Source organism: Somniosus microcephalus, chromosome 3, assembly GCF_052327205.1.
Source record: "Somniosus microcephalus isolate GS21.2 chromosome 3, FLI_Smic_1.0, whole genome shotgun sequence".
Classification (NCBI taxonomy): Eukaryota; Metazoa; Chordata; class Chondrichthyes; order Squaliformes; family Somniosidae; genus Somniosus; species Somniosus microcephalus.
In genome coordinates, this window is record NC_140989.1 from 176,310,441 (window position 1) to 176,331,555 (window position 21,115).

General features: G+C 48.5%; 1 protein-coding gene across 1 annotated transcript in view; it reads right to left on the reverse strand.

Moving 5' to 3' along the window:
- dzank1 (double zinc ribbon and ankyrin repeat domains 1) overlaps positions 1 to 21,115 on the reverse strand; it is a 110,844-nt gene that overhangs the window by 63,028 nt on the left and 26,701 nt on the right. The window contains exons 6-7 of the mRNA XM_085977975.1: positions 12,624 to 12,748; positions 3,361 to 3,446 (exon numbers count right to left, since the gene is read on the reverse strand). Of these exons, the coding sequence (XP_085834101.1) occupies positions 3,361 to 3,446; positions 12,624 to 12,748 (211 nt within the window). The remainder of the gene's footprint in view (positions 1 to 3,360; positions 3,447 to 12,623; positions 12,749 to 21,115) is intronic.

Below are 21,115 nucleotides of genomic sequence, written 5' to 3' on the forward strand. Positions count from 1 at the left end.
AACGCATCAACACGGAAAGGATGGCTACCTACGTGGAAATGATTGCTGCCTCCATGGTAAGGCTGGCTATGGTAGAGGAGAGGATGGCTACGGTAGAGGAGAGGAGGGCTACGGCCATGGAGGAGGTTAGTCACCAGGGTATGGAAAACATGGTGAGTGTTCAGAATAGAATGACATCTCTGGAGGAGCGATGGGCATCTATTGAACAGAGAAACCAGACCTTCATGGAAGTCCTTCTGAATAGGACTGCCATTGCAGATACGGGTCCCCATGGCCCCCCTGATGTGCAGCAAGGTGCTCTCAAGCCACTTGCAGGCACTGAGGGGGACCTGACCCATGAGAGGGAGGTTGGTGGCAGACCTCAAGGAAGTGGGGGCTCCTCTCCAAACACTCACACTTCCATGCTACTGCAGAGCCCCCGGTCAGAGCCCCGTCGGAGTCCACACCCAAGTGAGATAGACGTCTCAACTCCTGCACAGCCGCAGGAGTAGCAGACTGCTGAAGAGCCCTCACAGGCTCGCCACCCCAGAGGACGCCCGCCAAAGGTGTCGAGACAGGAGCAGCAGGAAAGTGAGCAAGGGGCCTCCACATCTGCTGAAGCCACAGGGGAACCACTACGTAGGAGCACGCGTAAGAGGAAAATAAAGCGCAAATAGTCACAAGGGTAGTCACTTGGGTGAAATGTTGTGTATTTTGTAAAAATCCCATCAGTTGGGTGTTTTCCATAAAAATTCTGATGGGAACTGCTGCAGTTCTGGCGTGTGTCATTTCGCAAATGGGGCTTTCACATTGAGGGCTTAGGATTACTTGCAGTTGTCAGGATGCTGGTCAAATAGCTAGGAATCCGCAGGGTTTGGCTATTGTCGATGCTCAGGTAAGAAGCTGCGAGGCTAAAGTGTTTGATGTACTAGGCTAAGCAAATCTGGCCAGGATGAGTGCGTTCCTTGCATCCCGGGCAGCAATGTTCTCGCATAATGCTGCCGCTGGTTGATGGTCCTCTGCAGGATGCTCATTTTCACCCTCCTCCTCCTCCTCCTTCTCATCATCATCATCTTCTGAGGAGGGTATGTGAGGAGCCACTTGGTCCTCAGGAATCTGCAAGCCACGACGCTGTGCCATGTTGTGAAGTGCACAGCAAACCACGACGATTCTGGAGACTCTGGCTGCTGAGTACTGTAGGGCTCCACCTGATCTATCCAGGCATCTGAAGCGCATCTTCAGCAAGCCGATGGTTTGTTCGATAATGGATCTTGTGGAAATGTGGCTGGAGTTGTAGCGCTCCTCAGCTTTGTTGGCTGGCCTCCTCAACGGCGTCTTTAGCCAAGTCCTCAGGGGATAGCCCTTGTCTCCAAGTAGCCATCCGTGAAGTTCGTCTGGCGGCCTGAATATCGGAGGCACACTAGACGTGTGCAGTATGAAGGAGTCATGGCAACTGCCAGGGTACTTGGCACAAACATGCAAAATCTCCTTCTTGTGGTCACACACCAGCTGAACGTTAAGGGAGTGGAAGCCCTTGCGGTTGACAAAAATACCTGGATTGCAATGGGGTGCCCTAAGGGCCACAGGTGTGCAGTCAATGACGCCCTGCACCCTTGGAAAGTTTGCCAGATTAGCTAATCCAACCGCTCGCGCCGTCACACTTGCGCGATCCTTGGTGAAATGGATGTGATTGTGCGCGAGGGCAAACAGGCCATCGGTTACCTGCGTGATGCAAGTGTGTGCGGCCGCCTGGGAAATGCCACTGATGTCTGCTGATGATCCCTGGAATGAGCCTGAGGCAAAAAAGTTCAGTGCGGTGGTGACTTTGATGGCCACTGGTAAGGAGTGTCCACCTGGTCCTCTGGGCAGCAGGTCTTGCTGTAGCATTGCGCAGATGTCAGTCACTACCTGTCGTGAAAGTCGGAGCCGCCTTTGGCAATGCTGCTCAGTCATGTTGAGGTAGTTGACCCTGTGTCTGTAGACCCTGTTTGGGGGGTATCTCCTGCGCCGACGGGCTTCCATGCGCTTCTGGCCTGTGTTGCCTCCGGTGGATGAGCAGGAGCCTGTCGCTCCTGCTGCTGTTGCTGCTGTTGTTCCTGGTTCTGCTGCTGCCACGCCTGGTGCTGGAGCTCCTCTAATGCCAAGGGAAGGAAAAGGCCTCCCATGCTTCTGGTAGATGCCTCAGTTGAGGAAGCGCTGAGTGAGGGTAGCGAGAGGGGTTTTGCAGGAGTTCACACTGGAGAAGCGTGTGAGGCTCCAACCTTCCACAGGTGTGGTTAAGCCTGGTAAAAGTTGCCCCAGGCCTGAACCGACAAGGTCCTGCCACCTGCAAATGATGACTGATGAAATCTCCGCTTTAATGGTGGACCCGCAGCTGATAGTCAGCAAGCCAATAGTGCTCACGCCAGGTTTCACAGGCGTGATTCCTACCAGGCGTGTTTTGTGTGAGAAAAGGGTTAAAATTGCAAGGGCCTGTTAAAATGGCATTATAAAGGCCAATTAGTGCTGATTAAGGGCCCTAAAGACCAGTCCCGCCTGCTGGAGGCAGGATTGATTCGGGACCATCAGACAAGCCTGGGTTAAAATGGCTAGGTGTCGGGAACCAGGCGGGGGTGGGAGGGGGGGCGCGACCCCCAGTTTTTGCAATTTTAACCCCCCACACGCCTCAAAGCCCGCCTGACGGCTGAGTTAAAATCAACCCCATTATCTTTCCATTTAGTCAAAGCAAGTAAAAAAAAATTGCATGCCTTGCAGAAGGAAGTTACACCTAAGCAACATGTTCCTTTCATCTAGCTTTTGTCCCTTTCTGCTAATCATTTGCTCAGTATACAGTTGTATTCTATAGATATATTACACACAGTTATATATCTAACTTTTAAAAAAAAACTAGAGTTTTGAGTATTCTGACAGAGAGAAGCTTAATGCTCCGCCTGGAATAATGTAACAAATTATAATGTTCTTGAAAAGTATTAATTGTTGATTGCCCTTTAATAGCTATTTAATTAATAAAAACTCAACAAAAAAAATGACCTATACAGGGAAAGGGCCATGGAAATTGTCAAAGTCTCCCTTCTACCCTCCAAATTGTTGACTGCATTAAATGATTTTGGTTTGCAAATCTCTCTGAACCATGCCTATAGAAGGCAAAAAGGAAGACTCAGAAGATCCTGAAGAAAAGGTAGCAGTGAAAGCAAAGCAGATACAGCGATGGAGTTGGTGCCATCAGAAGGCTGGGGTTTGATCCTTCTCTAATTGTGTATCTCACTAGATCACAAGCAAAATTCCCAGCTGACTCTAGGTGCATTCGACCATGTAATTTAATTCAAACAAGACAAGCAAAGACTGCTATTAGAGGATTTGTTCTGTAAGACAGTCACATACTTCAGAAAGTCAGTCTCCCTCTGGATTCTCATGGTTTGTGTACTGCTCAGGGGCTTGTGAAGACTTGCATCAATGGAAGCGGCCAACTGGAGAGTACAGAAAGGTTACAAATGGGAAGACGGATGTACCCTCGAACATTAAACACATAAAAGACAGCGGTTTTTTTCAAATAAAAGTCTGTGAAGGAATCCCAGAAGGTCTGGAAGTTGAGATTTCCGTTCCTTGTGTTAGTAGTTGTCTATATTTGCTAACCTACCCACCAGCTGAGCCCAGTAGTAAAAGGGATGTGACTCTCCAACTAACCAGCTTCGCCCACTGTTAGAGACCAGCTGACCCTGAGTCTTATGTGCACAAGTAGCTGATTGTTCCAGATATAAATTTAAATAAATTAAAGCTGTACTGATCCTCTATTTTATTTTTGCTAAAATCAGTGCAGGAGAAAGGGTTTCTAAGCATTGAAAATGATGAGCTTGATTTCACAATGTCACTATATAATGGGTAGCATGCTTGGGAGGAGAAAGGTGACTTTGGACCTATGGTTCCCAAAGCTCTCCACCACTGAGATTTTTCCCACGTCATGTCTGGGTCTGTTGTAGACTAACTGATAGAGATTAATTGCTATGATTAGTCGACAACTCCATTATTGTTGTATCATGCGACTACCAGGAAGAACTAGATGGATCTTGGTCTTTTTTCGTCTAGAAAGTCCTGTGTTCCTATGTTCCTAAACGGCTCCACTGTGGAGCATTTCAACACAATGGGGCAGAAATTCCTCCCCAAACGCGTGAGTACGGAAGGGGTACTCACGCGTCTGGCCGGAGGAAATGCCGGTTTTCAGCATGCACAGTGCATGCGCTGAAAACCGGCATTTCCTCTCCTCCAGCCCAAGAGTTGAAGAGGCTAGCGCGTGCGCTGTAGGGGGTAGCGCGTGCGTCTTGGATTTCCTCTGTTTTGGGGGATTTGCGCATGTGTAAAGGCCTCCGGTCTTTACGCTTGTAAAAAGCACACGTATTTATTTTTACAGGTAAGTGGTGTTTTAGTGCAATTTAGAATTTTTTTTTCCACAGGTTTATTATTTTAAAGAATCTACAATAAGGTAAGTTTAGTTTTAGACCCTTTTTATTAAAAAATTATTTTTTTCAAAAAAAAATTGTTTAAATTATTTTTTTTAACTTATTTATACTTAATTTAATGATTGGGATGTTTTTTTAAATTTTATTTAAAGTTTAAGTAGTATTTTGGGGTGCAGTACTTCTCATGAGTTTGACAGTTCTTACTCTCAAACTTATGAATGAAGTTTCCCCTCCCGATTGGCTGAACAGTGCTCACCTGATCCCAGCCGGCACATCGCAGTAACTACGCCGCTGGGTCAGGTTAGCACAGCGCGCCGACATCAGAACCGGGCCACTGAAAGGAAATCCACTGCAGGCCAGGTTTCAGATGTCGGCGCGCAGGGTGAGCGCACATCGGGGGCTTGCACGCGCGGCAAGCCCCCGACACCAAGTTCTGGGCCATTCTGGTTTTCAAACTTTTCTGTGTGGGGGACTCTTTGCAAATACTGACATGTTCCCAGGGACCCCATCCGTGCAAATAGCTACACACTTCCAAGGATTTCCTGTCCCAACTTCCAGAAGGTAAAGTCAGCTACTCAAAGGGAACAGTGCAATCGTTGCAAAAATGTTTAAGTTGTATATAGCCAGAAATAACATCCGAGTAAGCCAACAAATGTGGCAATCTAATTACAAATGGGCAGAAATCTGATGGTCTTGCAGATCCCAAGATTCCCGAGCAGATGCGAGTTTGAACACATATAATGTAAGCTAAGATCCCTTTGTATGGTGTCCATTCCATTTGTTAGTGCCAGTTTTCAGGCACATGCATATTATTTTCCCTCCTCTGGCACTAGCACATGTAGGCCACTGGAGGTGTGCTTCTAGGAACACTGGAACAGGAGTAGATCATTTAGCCCCTCAAGCCTGTTCTATCATTCTTACCTGGAATTACAGCACAGAGACAGGCCATTTGGCCCAACTGGTCCATGCCGGTGTTTATGCTCCACACGAGCCTCCTCCCACCCCTACTTCATTTAACGCTATCAGCATATCCTTCTAATCGTTTCTCCCTTGTGTGTTTGTCTAACTTCCCCTTAAATGCATCTATGCTATTGGCCTCAACTACTCCCATGTAGGAGCGAGTTCCACATTCTCACCACTCTCTGGGCAAAGAAGTTTCTCCCGAATTCCTTACTGGATTTATTTATGACTGTCTTATATTTATGACCCCTAGTTTTGCATTCCCCTAAATTTTATCTATGTCTACCCTATCAAACCTGCGTATAATTTTAAAGACCTCTATTAGGTCACCCCTCAGCCTTCTCTTTTCTAAAGAAAAGAGCCCCAACCTGTTCAGGCTATGTATAGCAGAAGCTCATTCCCTCTGAGACACACCATATACTTGTAATATATGCTCGTCAGAGCATTTTACTGTAACAAACTGGAAATTTTCTTTTAATAAACTTGCAGTGATTATGTCACATTCATTATTTGTTGAATGTGAACATCACCACATTACACAGTATTACATAGTATTTGCAGCACAGAAACAGGCCTTTCGGCCCAAAAGGTCTATGCTGGTTTTATGCTCCACACAAGCCTCCTCCCTCCCGTCTTCATCTAATCCCATTAACATATCCTTCTAATCCTTTCTCCATCATGTGTTTATCTACCTTCCCCTTAAATGCATCTATGCTACTCATCTCAACTACTCAGTGCGGCAGCGAGTTCCACATTCTAACCACTTTCTGGGTAAAGAAGTTTCTCCTGAATTCCCTATTGGATTTAAGGAGGAAAGAGAGGTAGAGAGGCGGAGAGGTTTAGTCAGGGAATTCCAGAGCTTAGCGCCTAGGCAACTGAAGGCACAGCCACCAATGGTTGAGCGAATATAATCAGGGATGCTCAAGAGGGCAGAATTAGAGGAGCGCAAATATCTCATAAAAAAATAGAAGATAGGAGCAGTAGGCCATTCGGCCCCTCGAGCCTGCTCTGCCATTTAATGAGATCATGGCTGATCATCCAAATTCAGTACCCTGTTCCTGCTTTCTCCCCATATCCCTTGATGCCTTTAGTCTTAAGAAATATATCTAACTCCTTCTTGAATATATTTAATGAATTGGCCTCAACTGCCTTTTGTGGTAGAGAATTTCAGATGTTCACCACTCTCTGGGTGAAGAAATTCCTCCTCATCTCTGTCCTAAATGGCTTACCCCTTATCTTTAGACTGTGACCCCTGGTTCTGGACTCCCCCGCCATCGGGAACATCCTTCCTGCATCTAGTCTGTCCAGTCCAGTTAGAATTTTATAAGTTTCAATGAGATCCCCTCTCATTCTTCTAAACTCCAGCGAATATAAGCCCAATCGACCCAATCTCTCCTCATACGTCATTCCTGCCATCCCAGGTATCAGTCTGGTGAATCTTCGCTGCACTCCCTCCATGGCAAGAACATCCTTCCCTCAGATAAGGCGACCAAAACTGCACACAATACTTAAGGTGTGGTCTCACCAAGGCCCTGTACAACTGCAGCAAGACATCCTCACTCATGTACTCGAATCCTCTCGCTATGAAGCCCAACATATCATTTGCCTTCTTAACTGCCTGCTGCACCTGCATGCTTACCTTCAGCGACTAGTGCACAAGGACACCCAGGTCTCGTTGCACTTCCCCTTCTCCCAATCTATTGCCGTTCAGATAATAATCTGCCTTCCTGTTTTTGCACCAAAGTGGATAACCTCGCATTTATCCACATTATACTGCATCTGCCATGCATCTGCCCAATCACCCAGCCTGTCCAAATCATACTGGAGTTTCTCGGCATCCTCCTCACAGCACACACGCCCACCCAGCTTTGTGTCGTCTGCAAACTTGGAGATATTACATCTAGTTCCCTCGTCTAGATCATTAATATATATTGTAAATAGCTGGGGTCCTAGCACCGATCCCTGCGGTACCCCACTAGTCACTGCCTGCCACTCGGAAAAAGACCCGTTTATTCCAACTCTTTGCTTCCTGTCTGCCAACCAGTTCTCTATCCAAGTCAGTACCTTACCCCCAATCCCATGTGCTTTAACTTTACACGCTAATCTCTTATGCGGGACTTTATCGAAAGCCTTCTGAAAGTCCAAATACACCACATCCACTGGTTCTCCCTTATCTATTCTACCAGTTACATCCTCAAAAAATTCCAGTAGATTAGTCAAGCACGATTTACCTTTTGTAAATCCATGTTGACTTTGTCCGATCCTGTCACTGTTTTCCAAGTGCTCTGCTATTACATCTTTTATAATGGACTCTAGCATTTTCCCCACTACCGATGTCAGGCTTTTTTGAATAGTGGGGTTACATTAGCTACCCTCCAATCCGTGGGAACTGTTCCAGAGTCTATAGAATTTTGGAAGATGACCAGCAATGCATCTACTATTTCTAGGGCCACTTCCTTAAGTACCCTAGGATGTAGATTATTCGGCCCTGGGGATTTATCGGCCTTCAATCCCGTCAATTTCCCTAACACCATTTCCCTACAAATACTGATTTCATTCAGTTCCTCCCTCTCATTAGACCCTATGTTCCCCGACATCTCTGGGAGGTTATTTGTGTCCTCCTTTGTGAAGACAGAACCAAAGTATGTATTTAATTGGTCTGCCATTTCTTTGTTCCCCATTATAAATTCCCCTGATTCTGACTGCAAGGGACCTACGCTTGACTTCACCAATCTTTTTCTCTTCACATATGTATAGAAGCTTTTACAGTCAGTTTTTATGTTCCCTGAAAGCTTACTCTCAAACTCTATTTCCCCCCTCTTAATTAATCCCTTTGTTCTCCTTTGCTGAATCCTAAACTGCTCCCAATCCTCAGGTTTGCTGCTTTTTCTGGCCAATTTATATGTCCTCTCCTTGGATCTTATACGGTTGAGTCTCGGCCCATTGTGGGGCTGGAGGAGATTATAGAGATAGGGAGAAGCGAGGTCATGGAGGGATTTGAAAACAAGGATGAGAATTTTGAAATTGAGGCGCTGCTTAACCTGAAGCCAATGTAGGTCAGTGAGCACAGGGGTGATGGGTGAACGGGACTTGGTGCGAGTTAGGACACGGGCAGCTCACGTTTACGTAGGGTAGAACATGGGAGGCCAGCCAGGAGTGCTTTGGAATAGTCAAGTCTAGAAGAAACATAGAACCTAGAAAAATAGGAGCAGGAGTAGGCCATTCGGCCCTTCGAGCCTGCAGTGATTCAATATGATCATGGCTGATCCTCTATCTCAATACCATATTCCCGCTCTCTCCCCATACCCCTTGATGCCTATAGAAACAGAAAAGTCTAGAGGTAACAAAGGCATGGATGAGGTTTTCAGCAGCGGGTGAACTGAGGCAAGGGCGGAGACGGGCGATGTGGAAAGGTGGAAGTAGGCGGTCTTAGTGATGTCATGAGTATGTGATTGGAAGCTCATATCAGGGTCAAATATACATCAAGGTTGCGAACAGTGTGGTTCAGCCTCAGACAGATGTTAGGGAGAGGGATGGAGTCAGTGGCTAGGGAATGGAGTTTGTGGCGGGGACCAAAAACAATGGCTTCGGTCTTCCCAATATTTATTTGGAGAACATTCGGGCAAGCAGTCTGACAATTTAGAGACCGTGGAGGGGTTGAGAGAAGTGGTAGTGAGGTAGAGCTGGGTGCCGTCAGTGTACATGTGGAAACTGACGCTGTGTTTTCAGATGATGTCGTCAAGGGGCAACATGTAGATGAGAAATAGGGGGGGCCAAGGCTAGATCCTTGGGGGACACCAGAGGTAACGATGCGGGAGCAGGAAGAGAAGCCGTTGCAGGTGATTCTCTGGCTACAATTAGATAGATAAGAATGGAACCAGCCGAGTGCAGTCCCACCCAGCTGGACCATCTACCCCATCAAACCTTTTCATTTTCTATCAGGTCACCCCTCAGTCTTCCCTTTTCTAGAGAAAAGAGCCCCATCGTGTCAATCTTTCCTGATAGGAATAACCTCTCAGTTCTGGTATCATTCTAGTACAGTAAATCTTTTTTGCACCTTGTCCAGTGCCACTATATCCTTTTTATAATATAGAGACCAGAACTGTTAACAGTACTTTATTAGATCGTGGCTGATTTGTACCTCAACTCCATTTACCCACCTTTGCTCCATATCCCTTGATACCATTACCCAACAAAAATTTATCAATCTCATTCTCAAAAATTTGAATTGACCCAGCATCCACAGCCTTCTGGTGCAGAGTTCCAGAGTTCCACTGCCCTTTGTGTGAAGTGCTTCCAGATTTCCCTCTTAAATGGCCTAGCTCTAATTTTAAGATTATGCCCCCTGGTTCTGGATTCCACCTTCTATCTATCGTATCAAATCCCTTAATCATTTAAAATAGTTTGATTAGATCACCCCTCAACCTTCTAAATTCAAAGGAATACAAGCCAAGTTTATGCAACCTGTCCTCATAACTTAACCATTTAAGCTGGGGTCTCATTTTAGTGAATCTGCGCTGTACACCTCTAAGGCCAATGTATCCTTCCTGAGATCTGATGTCCAAAACTGAACACAATGGCCCAGAAATTAGGATCGGGTGCTTGCCGCGCGTGCAAGCCCCCGATGTGCACTCACCCAGCGCGCCGACATCTGAAGCCTGGGCCTGCTTGGAATTCCTGTCACTGGCCCGGTTCAGATGTCGGCGCGATGTGCTTACCTGATCCAGCGGCGTAGTTAGTGTGATGTGCCGGCTGGGATCAGGTGAGCACTGTGCAGCCAATCAGGGGAGGGGAAACTTCATTCATGAATTTGATAGTAAGAACTGTCAAACTCATGAAAAGTACGGGCACCCAAAAGACTAGTTTAACTTTAAATAAAATTTTAAAAAACATCCCAATAATTAAATAAACTATAAATATCTTTAAAAAACTATTTTAAACAATTAATCAAAGTTTTGAAAAAAATAATTTTTTTAAAAATTGGGTCTAAAACTACACTTACCTTACTGTAAAGTCCTTAAAAACAATAAAGCTGTGGAAAAAATGTTATAATTTTAAGTAATAGACCACTTACCTTAAAGAATGAAGTCCTTACATCTCCATTTTACATTCGTAAAAAGGAGGCCCTTACACACGCGCAAACCTGTGGAAAAAAAGGAATTTCAGCGCGCACGCGCAGACTCCTGCGCACACACGTTCGTCCTCTGACCCCCTTGGGTCAGAGGACAGGAAATGCCGGTTTTCCGCGCATGCGCTGTGCATGCTGAAAACCGGCACTTCCATCGGGCCCACACGTGAGTACCCCGTCCGTACTCACGCGTTGGACCCGGAATTACTGGGCTATTACTCCAGATGGGGTCTGACCAAGGCTTTGTACAACTGAAGCATAACTTCCTCCCCTTTGTATACCAGCTCCCTTGAGATAAAGGCCAATATTTCATTAGTCTTTTGATTACTTTTTGTTCTGTGCACTTGCTTTTAATGAATTCTGTACATGGACACCCACATCTCTTTGCTCTCCCACAGTTCCTAGTTTCGACCAATAAATGTTCCAATCTGTCGTTCTTGGATCCAAAGTGGATGATCTCACGTTTCTCCATGTTGAACTCCATCTGCCACAGTTTTTCCTGCTCACTTAATCTGCTTGTGTCCCTTTGTAAATTCCTACTCCAATCTGCAAAATTTACTGCGCCTCCTCACTTCTGATAGGTAGGACTGATCCTCTGTTTCCCCCCTCTCATCAGACTATCCTTTCTCCCAGGGTGAAGCACTTTGGGATGGCAATCTAACAACTCAGGTATGGAGGGCAACCAAGTAGAGTAACCAAGCAGAGCCTAGGATTTGATCACATGCCCTTAGAGCTGAGAAGCCAAAGCTTTATTGCTATATCTTGCATTATTTAATTTTATAATACATTTCCAAGTAATCAGCAGCTGGTTATAATCCCTGCATATACATCAGGTGATAAGAGTCACAGGGGTCATTTTAATCCCAAAGAGTGGGTGGGCCGGGTGTGGGTGAGGAGTTAAGAAATTTAAAATTTCAAACTCGCCTCCCCCTTCCAGTTTTAGCGGAGGCGGGTTGGGGGACCAATCCACTCTCAGGAGGCGGGTCAGTCGGTGAAAGAATTTAAGGAGGCTGCGTGGTTCCATTTGTATAGGCTTTTTATTTTTTATTCATTTCAGCCAGGTTTCCCCGGGCCTTGGGAAACCCGGCAGGTAAAAGGAGGCAAGAAGGGCCGGATCTATAAGTTAAGTGCATTTACAGCACTGCCTGTGGGCAAGGAGGGGGAGTGTTTCCTCCAGGCCCAACAAGCTTTCCTGCTTCCCTCCTCGCATTAGCCGACCCCCTTCCTCCACGATCTCCAACCCCCGATCTCCTCCCAGACCCTCCATCCCCCCCAATGTTCTCCCCCATGACCGCATTTCTCCACCCACAACGATCTCTCCACCCGATCACGATCTCTCCCCCCTACCACAAGCACCACCCGACCATGATCTCGTCCCTCCTAATCATGAATCCTCCCCCCGCGATCTCTCCTTCCCTCCTCTCTGCTCTCCGGCGGCAGCCTGTTTTCCCGCCCGACAGACAGGCAGCCTGTCAATTTGGCTGTCTGTCAGGCAGGAAACCTGGTGAAAAAATTTAAAACGCATCTTGCTGTTAATTTCACCAGGACATCTGGGAAACCCGTACTTCCGGATTCCCGTCCGGAACTCCTCCCCCCGCCTCCTCGTAAGTATCGGGGCCACAATCTTTCAGCATTAACATTTTTATTTCATTCTTGGAATATGGGTATCGCTGGCAAGGCCAGCATTTATTTCCCATACTTAGAAGGTGGTGGCGGGCCTTCTCCTTGAACCGCTGCAGTCTGTGTTCTGAAGACACTCCCACAGTGCTGTTAGGTAGGTAGTTCTGGGATTTTGACCCAGCGACCATGAAATTTGACCCAGTGACCATAAGAGACTGTGCATTAAAAACTGCTGCTGTCGACCATGACAGCCAATATGCCCTAAAAGAAGAACATCACATTATATGAACTATGAACTGTTAATGGGAGTGATTTTAAGGCTGTAAAATGGTTGACAGGTACAGGCAATGGCCATAAACCATTCAAGGTTTTTTAGTCACAGTGCATCTAGTCAGATCACTCCTAGGGATCCCTTATTTGTACTTAACAGTAAGATAACTACTTCTATTTGCAGCATTGGAAAAATAACAGAGAGTATTTACCTGGGACCTGTGGGACTGAGGGGCTGAAGTCGGCTCATGTGCAGGGACTAGGGTTCCTAACCGGCTGTTGAGGAAACGTGGGCCCTTAAATGACTTGTGATGACTGCTGCCGTCTATCTTCAGCTCTAGTAATAAAGGTACAATGAAAATGTGCATTCACCTCCCATCTATAGTTAGTGTAGACAATTCATTTGAAATTCCCACACACTTTTTTAACTAGTTATTCGTCAGCGCTTTCTCCATAAAGCTGAAATCCCTATTTCTACCACTGTGTGTGGTGATTTAGTCACAAGTCTACTGCAGATATATATGGGGTAATTTTAACCTAAATCACCGTGCAGGGAACCTGTCGGATCGGGTGGAACGCTGCTTTTACACTTCGCCCAATATTACTTTCCAGTGACTTCAATGGAGAGTAATAGTGGGCAGGTGTAAAACCAGCGTTGCACCTGATCCCGTCAGTTCCCCAACGGATGGGTTGTTACAATTACCCCCAAAGAAATTACAGAGAATAGTACAAGTGTGCCCTGGGATGCAAGTCAAAACTAGAATGCAGACAGCATAGTAGATTGTTTTTTCAGTTTGGAGGGAACTCTATTCCTTCCCAATGTATGTTAGGGTGGTTTGCCCCATGTTTTCCACTTTTCTCTCCATCTAATTTTGTAGCGCCCATTTTTTCAAGCACTACGCAGCCACATAAGGTTCGAAAATGGGGACCGAGATGCGCACGCACAGCTCCAATAGGAAGTGCAGAGGACGCCATCTTGGTAAAGGGGTTTGCGCGTGCACCTAACGTCCACCGGCAGCACGCAGAGTAGGCAGATGATGACACGAATCAAAGTGCAACGCTGATTTGAAGCCACTGCTGCCATATTCGAACACCACACTCCAGCCCTGTCTCAACCTCGCTCAGCTGAACATGACATTAAACAGAATGAAGGACTCCCCACCAGCACTATTTAAAGTTTGAATATTCTACAGGGAGTTGTGTGGCTGGTGATGGTCATATAAAATATTGTGCTGAAAGAAGTTGCTTCCAGACGCAAGTGGCCTGGTAGGGCTTCCTCTTGGAATTGGGCATGACTGGGAGAATGAAGAGAGGCCACGCAGAGCAGGACAAGCTGCTAGAAGAGGGAGGAGGAGGAGGGCACTGAGCAGGAGGTCATAGCCGCTGAGGATCTTCAGGGAGCAATTCAAAATAGCTCAACTTCAGCGAGGACCAATGTAGGAGATGTCTTCACTTCACAAAAGAGGTCATGAGTGAAATCTGCCAACTGCTGCAGCCACAACTGCAACCTCAAAGCAGGGCAAGGACACATTGCCTGTGGCTGTCAAGGTGACCATGGCTCTTAGTTTTTATGTGTTTAACTCCTTTAAGACTGCTGCTGGAGATATAAGCAACATCTCGCAGTTTGCAGTGCACAGCTGTATAAGGGAGTTCACTGTGGCTCTCAAAACAAAGAGAAACATTTTCACCTCATTTCCTCTTGCCAGAAGCAAGCAGGCGGAGGTTTTGCACGAATTGCAGGCTTCCCAGGGTGCAAGAGGCCACTGACTGCATGCACATTGCTTTGCGTGCGCCTCATGTGAACTCGGCCAATTTCAAGAACCAAAGGGATTTCAGTCCCTCAATGTGCAGCTGGTGTGCGACCACAGGCAGTACATTATGCAGGTGAATGCCCGTTATCCTGGCATTAGTCTCGATTCATTCATTCTGCGGCAGTCCTCTGTTCCACGGCAAGTCAAAAGCTGGCTACTGGGCGACAAGGGGTATCCATTCATGACTCTGGTCCGGAACCCACGCATACGTGCACAGCAGGCCTACAATGAGAGCCAAGCTGCCACAAGTAACATTATAGAGCACACCATCAGCGTCCTCAAGCAATGCTTCCTCTACCTGGACCGCTCTGGAAGAGCCCTGCAGTGCTCAGCGGAGCGGGTATCATGATTTGTGGTAGTATGCTGCACAATCTGGCAATTATGAGGGAACAGCCCATGCCACCACCTATCAGGTGAGAGGCTGAGCAACAGGAGCACGAGGAAGAGGAGCAGGAGCAGGAAGTGCAACAGAAAGTGGAGGAACAGGAAGGTGAAGGGAGGCTACAACTCAGACAGCCCCTTTCTGTCAGGGCTCTACATGATCAGATTATTCATGAGTGATACCAGTAACCTGAACCACACCTTTCCATTCACCAACAATCCCACACTCCTCATCTTTCCTCTATCACTGACCATCACACCATCCTCTTTTCAACAACGCAAAAATAGAAACCACCAGAAAATGCACCTTCTAATCCAATTTTATAAATTCACTCATTAAATAATGCATACAAAATAAAACTAATCACCCTGTGCATTCCCTTAGTGCCTGTCTTCCGTGTGCCTCTGCTTCTCCTAGTGCTCCTACGAGGTGCTTCCCTCGTGGATGCCGCATGGGTGGTGGAAGGTTGCTGACCTTCAATTGAGGAGACCGCAGATGGCTTTGGAGGGCGACTTCGACCAGCTCTGGGCCTAGGGGGCACAGCTTCAGACTGCAACATCTTGGCCTGGGCTGCAGCAATCTGGGCTGGCTGGCTGACAGGCAACAGCAAGGGCACTGGCAGAGTAGCGGGGTGGGAGCAGGAATGCTGTCATCCTGAGAAAGGACAGCAAATTCTTGTTCTATGGAGCCACTGCCAGTCTTCTGGGGTGGCTGATCTGTTGGGGAACAGATTGATGGACTGCTGTGATGCCCTGGAATCCCTTTTGAACAGTATTATCTAGAGCCATGATGGCAGCAGTTTGAGATTCCACTACAGCACTCAGACCTTTGATGGAAGCTGTTTGTGCTGCAATGGAAGCTGTGACATCAGCCGTCAGACAGTGCATCATAATGGGTTCCACAGGTGTGCTGATGGAGGTGACTACCCGTTCCATGCTGGAAAGGATGGGCTCCAAGCTCTGCGCAAAGCCCTGTGCCAAGTTGGTGCCGGACTCCTCCATGCTCCTTGACGTTGTGTACAGGCTTTCTGGCGGGCTTCCTAATACACCAAGCATTTGATTATGTACACCCATCAGCCTTCTTCTGTAGCCTGGGCCATCATAGTCCTTATCTGACTCCGCTGCAGCAGAACTAGTGTGCGACCTCGCCCTCCGGCAAGCTGGCACCTGGCCTCTCCACGGATGTTGCCTGACCTGCTGAGTTTTTCCAGCATTTTCTGTTATTATTTCGGATTTCCAACATCTGCAGTATTTTGCTATCATCCTTTCTCCTGCCTTGGCTCCTGCACACTTGTGCCCGGTGTCGCACCACATGCAGATTTCTCTATCCTAGCCTCTAAAATACACTCAGTGTCAGTCTCTGAGCTGGTAGCTGCAAATGTAAGATCGAGTGACGGTGTCTCTTCATCTTCACTGTCTTCTTCCTCTTCCTCCACTGACTGGGAAGGTTCCAGTTCTTGGTTATCTGAAATGAAAAAGGGACAAGGGCTGGGTTGTGGTGAGGGGAGAAGAGAAAGTAAGAGGTGCATGCTTACGCCGTCTGAAGCCTCTCACTCAGAAGAGATTGTGGGATGAGGGAGAAGTGGGAAGTGAGAAGGAGGATTAGGGATGCAGATACCCTCACCATCGATTGCTTTAGCCCTGCTGGTGGCCACGGCCTCAGCTATGCCTCTTCCCATGATGGCCAGCACGGTCTCCTTCATGAGGGTTAAAACATGTAGGCGCACTTGTCTTCCTCCAGTTCTTTCCTGCTGCCTCCTGTTATGTGCCACCTTCTTCTGCAAGAAAGAGGGCGGTGTGTTAGTGAGTGACAACCAGTAAACTAAGACAAGGATATATATAAACAAGGCGAAAATATATTTATAAACTCAGGGATATACCTGTTTATACACTGTATGAATGGAACCGCGTTTATGTGTTCAACCATAAATGTATTTTGATGCTTTGGCAACATAAGATGTACCTTATCATGCCAATAAAGCGATTTGTATTGTATTGTATTGTATTGTATTGAGTGTCCTGCAATATGTTTGGGTGATGTGGCTGTCGTGGTTGAATAGTTGCCAGTGTGTTCGAGCTGTGAGTTTTGGGTGTGAGGCTTGCAACAGTGCTAAGTGTGTGAGGGGGAGGTAAACCATATGAATTGAAGGGTTGAGTACTGATTGATAGAGATTGTTGGTAGGTGAGTGATGGGGTATAGTGAATTGAGTAGAGGACAAGGCTAGTGGTGCAGTTGGTAGGATATGCCATTTGAAGATTGAAGTCACTCACCTTGACAACTCGTCAGATCGTTAAACTTCTTCCTGCACTGCATCCATGTTATCGGAGCAACACTCCTGGCATTGACCTCTGCTGCTACTTCTTCCTAGTGCCTCCTGAGCATGTGTCTGGAGGTCCTCCTGCCCCCTGCAGATACAGTGTGTTTCTCCTTCTCTCCATGTCTTGCACTAAGACATCCTGTGCATTATAAGAAAGCCTTGGTGCACACTCTCGCTCGCACGTTCAGCCATTCTTCAATCTTTTACAGCACTGATTAAGTTCCTCTCAGGCCCCCTGCTGATGCGAGCAGCCAGTGAACAGCTCGGGTAGCACTGGCTGCACGCAGGAATCATTTAAAACGGCAGGCAGCACGTTTAGCCCCGTCTGTTTTCGGGGGCTATCCAATTTAACCCCCGTTGACTCTTTGCTGGGTTACAGTTCCAAAGATACCAGCCTCCAGTATGTCACCCAAGCAGGCATTCTTGACATGTGAGTCTAAACAGCAATTGTTGGCAAGCTATTTGATCATACAAGGCATCACAGGTGAAGTAGCTCCTGCCCTCACCTGTGGATCAGGTATACAATTTCCTGGCAGAGTTGGTGGGCAGCAATCATCAATGGCAACCCTGGCTCATGTTCTTCTCCCAACCCTAGCCCAGTAGTTGCGAGACTAATGGAAGGGCATTTTTCATTGCCTCGGAGTCAGAAGACCGTGGTTCAAGTCCCACTCCAAGGACTTCAGCAAAGAATCCAGGCTGACACTCCAGTGCAGTACTGAGGGAGTGCTGCACGTTAAACCGAGACCCCCTCTCAGCTGGACGTAAAAGATCCTGTGGCACTATTTTGAAGAAGAGCAGGGGAATTCGCCCCGGTGTCCTGGCCAATATTCATCCCTCAACCAACAACACAAAAAGCAGATTATCTGGCCATTATCACATGGTTGTTTGTGGGATTTTGCTGTGTGCATATTGGCACCCGCGTGTCCTACATTACAACAGTGGCTACACTTCAAAAGTACCTAATTGGCTATAAAGCACTTTAGGATGTCCTGAGGTCGTGAAAGGTGCTATATAAATGCAAGTCTTTCGTTCTTTTCTTTATAATACAAATATTATTGCATAGCAGGAAGTGTAGCCTAATTTCAGGCCTCTAATGAAGGTTTTATCCTATAAATCCCTCAAATAGATAAAAGAAAAAATTGCATTTATATAGCACCTTTCACAAACTCAGTACGTCACAAAGCTCTTTACAGTCAATGAAGTAGTTTTGAAGTGTAGTCACTAATGTGACATGGGAAACGTGGCAGCCAATTTGCGCACAGCAAGGTCCCATAAACGGCTACATGATAATGGTCAGATAATCTGTTTTAGTGATGTTGATGATGGCGATAAATGCCACTCCTAAAATCCATTATTCCATACAAATTATTCGGTTAAAGTCTTGATGGCTGTGTATTAAGTTTTCAACTTAGGCCCTTGACTGAACATACGCTGAACGATCCCAGCACTGTTCAGGAGCCGGGATCTATTACAAGTCTTGCAACCAATATACCTTTTAAGCTGTGCGGCCACGCAGCACTCTGGACCTCCCGCGCAGCCGGCTTTACAATAGGAAAAACCGCGCATGCACAGAATTTTGAATGGGCCGTGCAGCCCCTTAAAGGGACCACGCACCCAAAAAATTTTTAATGGGAACATTGCTTGCAACCATATAATTTTCTGTTGCCATGTTAATGGAAACATGTTGACTGGTGTTTTTTTGAAACAGCAAGAGGAGCGGGATCAGCGGCGAGAGGAATAGCAAGAGGAGCGGGATCAGCGGCGAGAGGAATAGCAAGAGGAGCGGGATCAGCGGCGAGTGGAACAGCGAGAGGAGTGGGATCAGCGGCGAGATGAGCAGCGAGAGGAACGGCGAGAGGAGCGGGAACAGCGAGAGGAACGGGATCAGCGGCGAGAGGAATAGCAAGAGGAGCGGGATCAGCGGCGAGAGGAATAGCAAGAGGAGCGGGATCAGCGGCGAGTGGAACAGCGAGAGGAGTGGGATCAGCGGCGAGAGGAACGGCGAGAGGAGCGGGAACAGCGAGAGAAATGGGATCAGCGGCGAGTGGAACAGCGAGAGGAACGGGATCAGCGGCGAGAGGAACAACGAGAGGAACGGGATCAGCGGCGAGAGGAATAGCAAGAGGAGCGGGATCAGCGGCGAGTGGAACAGCGAGAGGAACGGGATCGGCGGCGAGTGGAACAGCGAGAGGAGCAGGATCAGCGGCGAGTGGAACAGCGAGAGGAACGGGATCGGTGGCGAGTGGAACAGCGAGAGGAGCGGGATCAGCGGCGAGTGGAACAGCGAGAGGAACGGGATCGGCGGCGAGTGGAACAGCGAGAGGAGCGGGATCAGCGGCGAGTGGAACAGCGAGAGGAACGGGATCGGCGGCGAGTGGAACAGCGAGAGGAGCGGGATCAACGGCGAGTGGAACAGCGAGAGGAGCGGGATCAACGGCGAGTGGAACAGCGAGAGGAGCGGGATCAGCGGCGAGTGGAACAGCGAGAGGAGCGGGATCAACGGCGAGTGGAACAGCGAGCGGAGCGGGATCAACGGCGAGTGGAACAGCGAGAGGAGCGGGATCAACGGCGAGTGGAACGGGATCAACGGCGAGTGGAACAGCGAGAGGAGCGGGATCAACGGCGAGTGGAACAGCGAGCGGAGCGGGATCAACGGCGAGTGGAGCGGGATCAGCGGCGAGTGGAGCAGCGAGAGGAACGGGATCGGCGGCGAGTGGAACAGCGAGAGGAACGGGATCAGCGGCGAGTGGAGCAGCGAGAGGAACGGGATCGGCGGCGAGTGGAACAGCGAGAGGAACGGGATCAGCGGCGAGTGGAGCAGCGAGAGGAACGGGATCGGCGGCGAGTGGAACAGCGAGAGGAACGGGATCGGCGGCGAGTGGAACAGCGAGAGGAACGGGATCAGCGGCGAGTGGAACAGCGAGCGGAGCGGGATCAGCGGCGAGTGGAACAGCGAGAGGAACGGGATCGGCGGCGAGAGGAACAGTGAGAGGAGCGGGATCGGCGGCGAGTGGAACAGCGAGAGGAGCGGGATCAACGGCGAGAGGAACAGCGAGAGGAGTGGGATCAACGGCGAGTGGAACAGCGAGAGGAGCGGGATCAACGGCGAGTGGAACAGCGAGAGGAGCGGGATCAGCGGCGAGTGGAACAGCGAGAGGAGCGGGATCAGCGGCGAGAGGAACAGCGAGAGGAGCGGGATCAACGGCGAGTGGAGCAGCGAGAGGAACGGGATCAGCGGCAAGTGGAACAGCGAGAGGAGCGGGATCAACGGCGAGTGGAGCAGCGAGAGGAGCGGGATCAACGGCGAGTGGAGCAGCGAGAGGAACGGGATCGGCGGCGAGTGGAACAGCGAGAGGAACGGGATCGGCGGCGAGTGGAACAGCGAGGGGAACGGGATCGGCGGCGAGTGGAACAGCGAGAGGAGCGGGATCAACGGCGAGTGGAACAGCGAGAGGAACGGGATCGGCGGCGAGTGGAACAGCGAGAGGAACGGGATCAGCGGCGAGTGGAACAGCGAGAGGAGCGGGATCAACGGCGAGTCGAACAGCGAGAGGAACGGGATCGGCGGCGAGTGGAACAGCGAGAGGAGCAGGATCAACGGCGAGAGGAACAGCGAGAGGAGCGGGATCAGCGGCGAGTGGAACAACGAGAGGAGCGGGATCAGCGGCGAGTGGAACAGCGAGAGGAGCGGGATCAGCGGCGAGTGGAACAGCGAGAGGAACGGGATCAGCTGAAGAGATCGCAAAGTCTCTGTTTGAAGAATGGACTCAGTCGAGAATATTTTTGTGGACTTTATGGGCTGAGGGTGTTTTCCCTGTGGTGGGATCGCCCTGTGCAAATGCGTGGGGGACTGGTTTGTTAAAACTGCAGAGAACGCATGGCAGTTGGCTGTGACAAAAGAACTGTCAGTCATCCAGAATGTATGGGTTCGCCCGACAGTCCTGGAAAAAGGAAGGGGGCCATTGAACTTCAACTTATTAGAAAGCCACTCTAATATGCAAAATCACTTCTCACCTCCATCTCAGAAGAGAAGCAGAACAATGAACCCACTGGCCTAAGCCAGCCGAAAGGGAGACAGTTTTTTTCCCCAACACAAAGACCGAAAGATATGTCCCAGACTTAGGGCCATTAATCCAATCACGGCACTGATTAAGCTTAGAGTGCTTAGAAACAAAAGGATTTTAAAGATTGGCG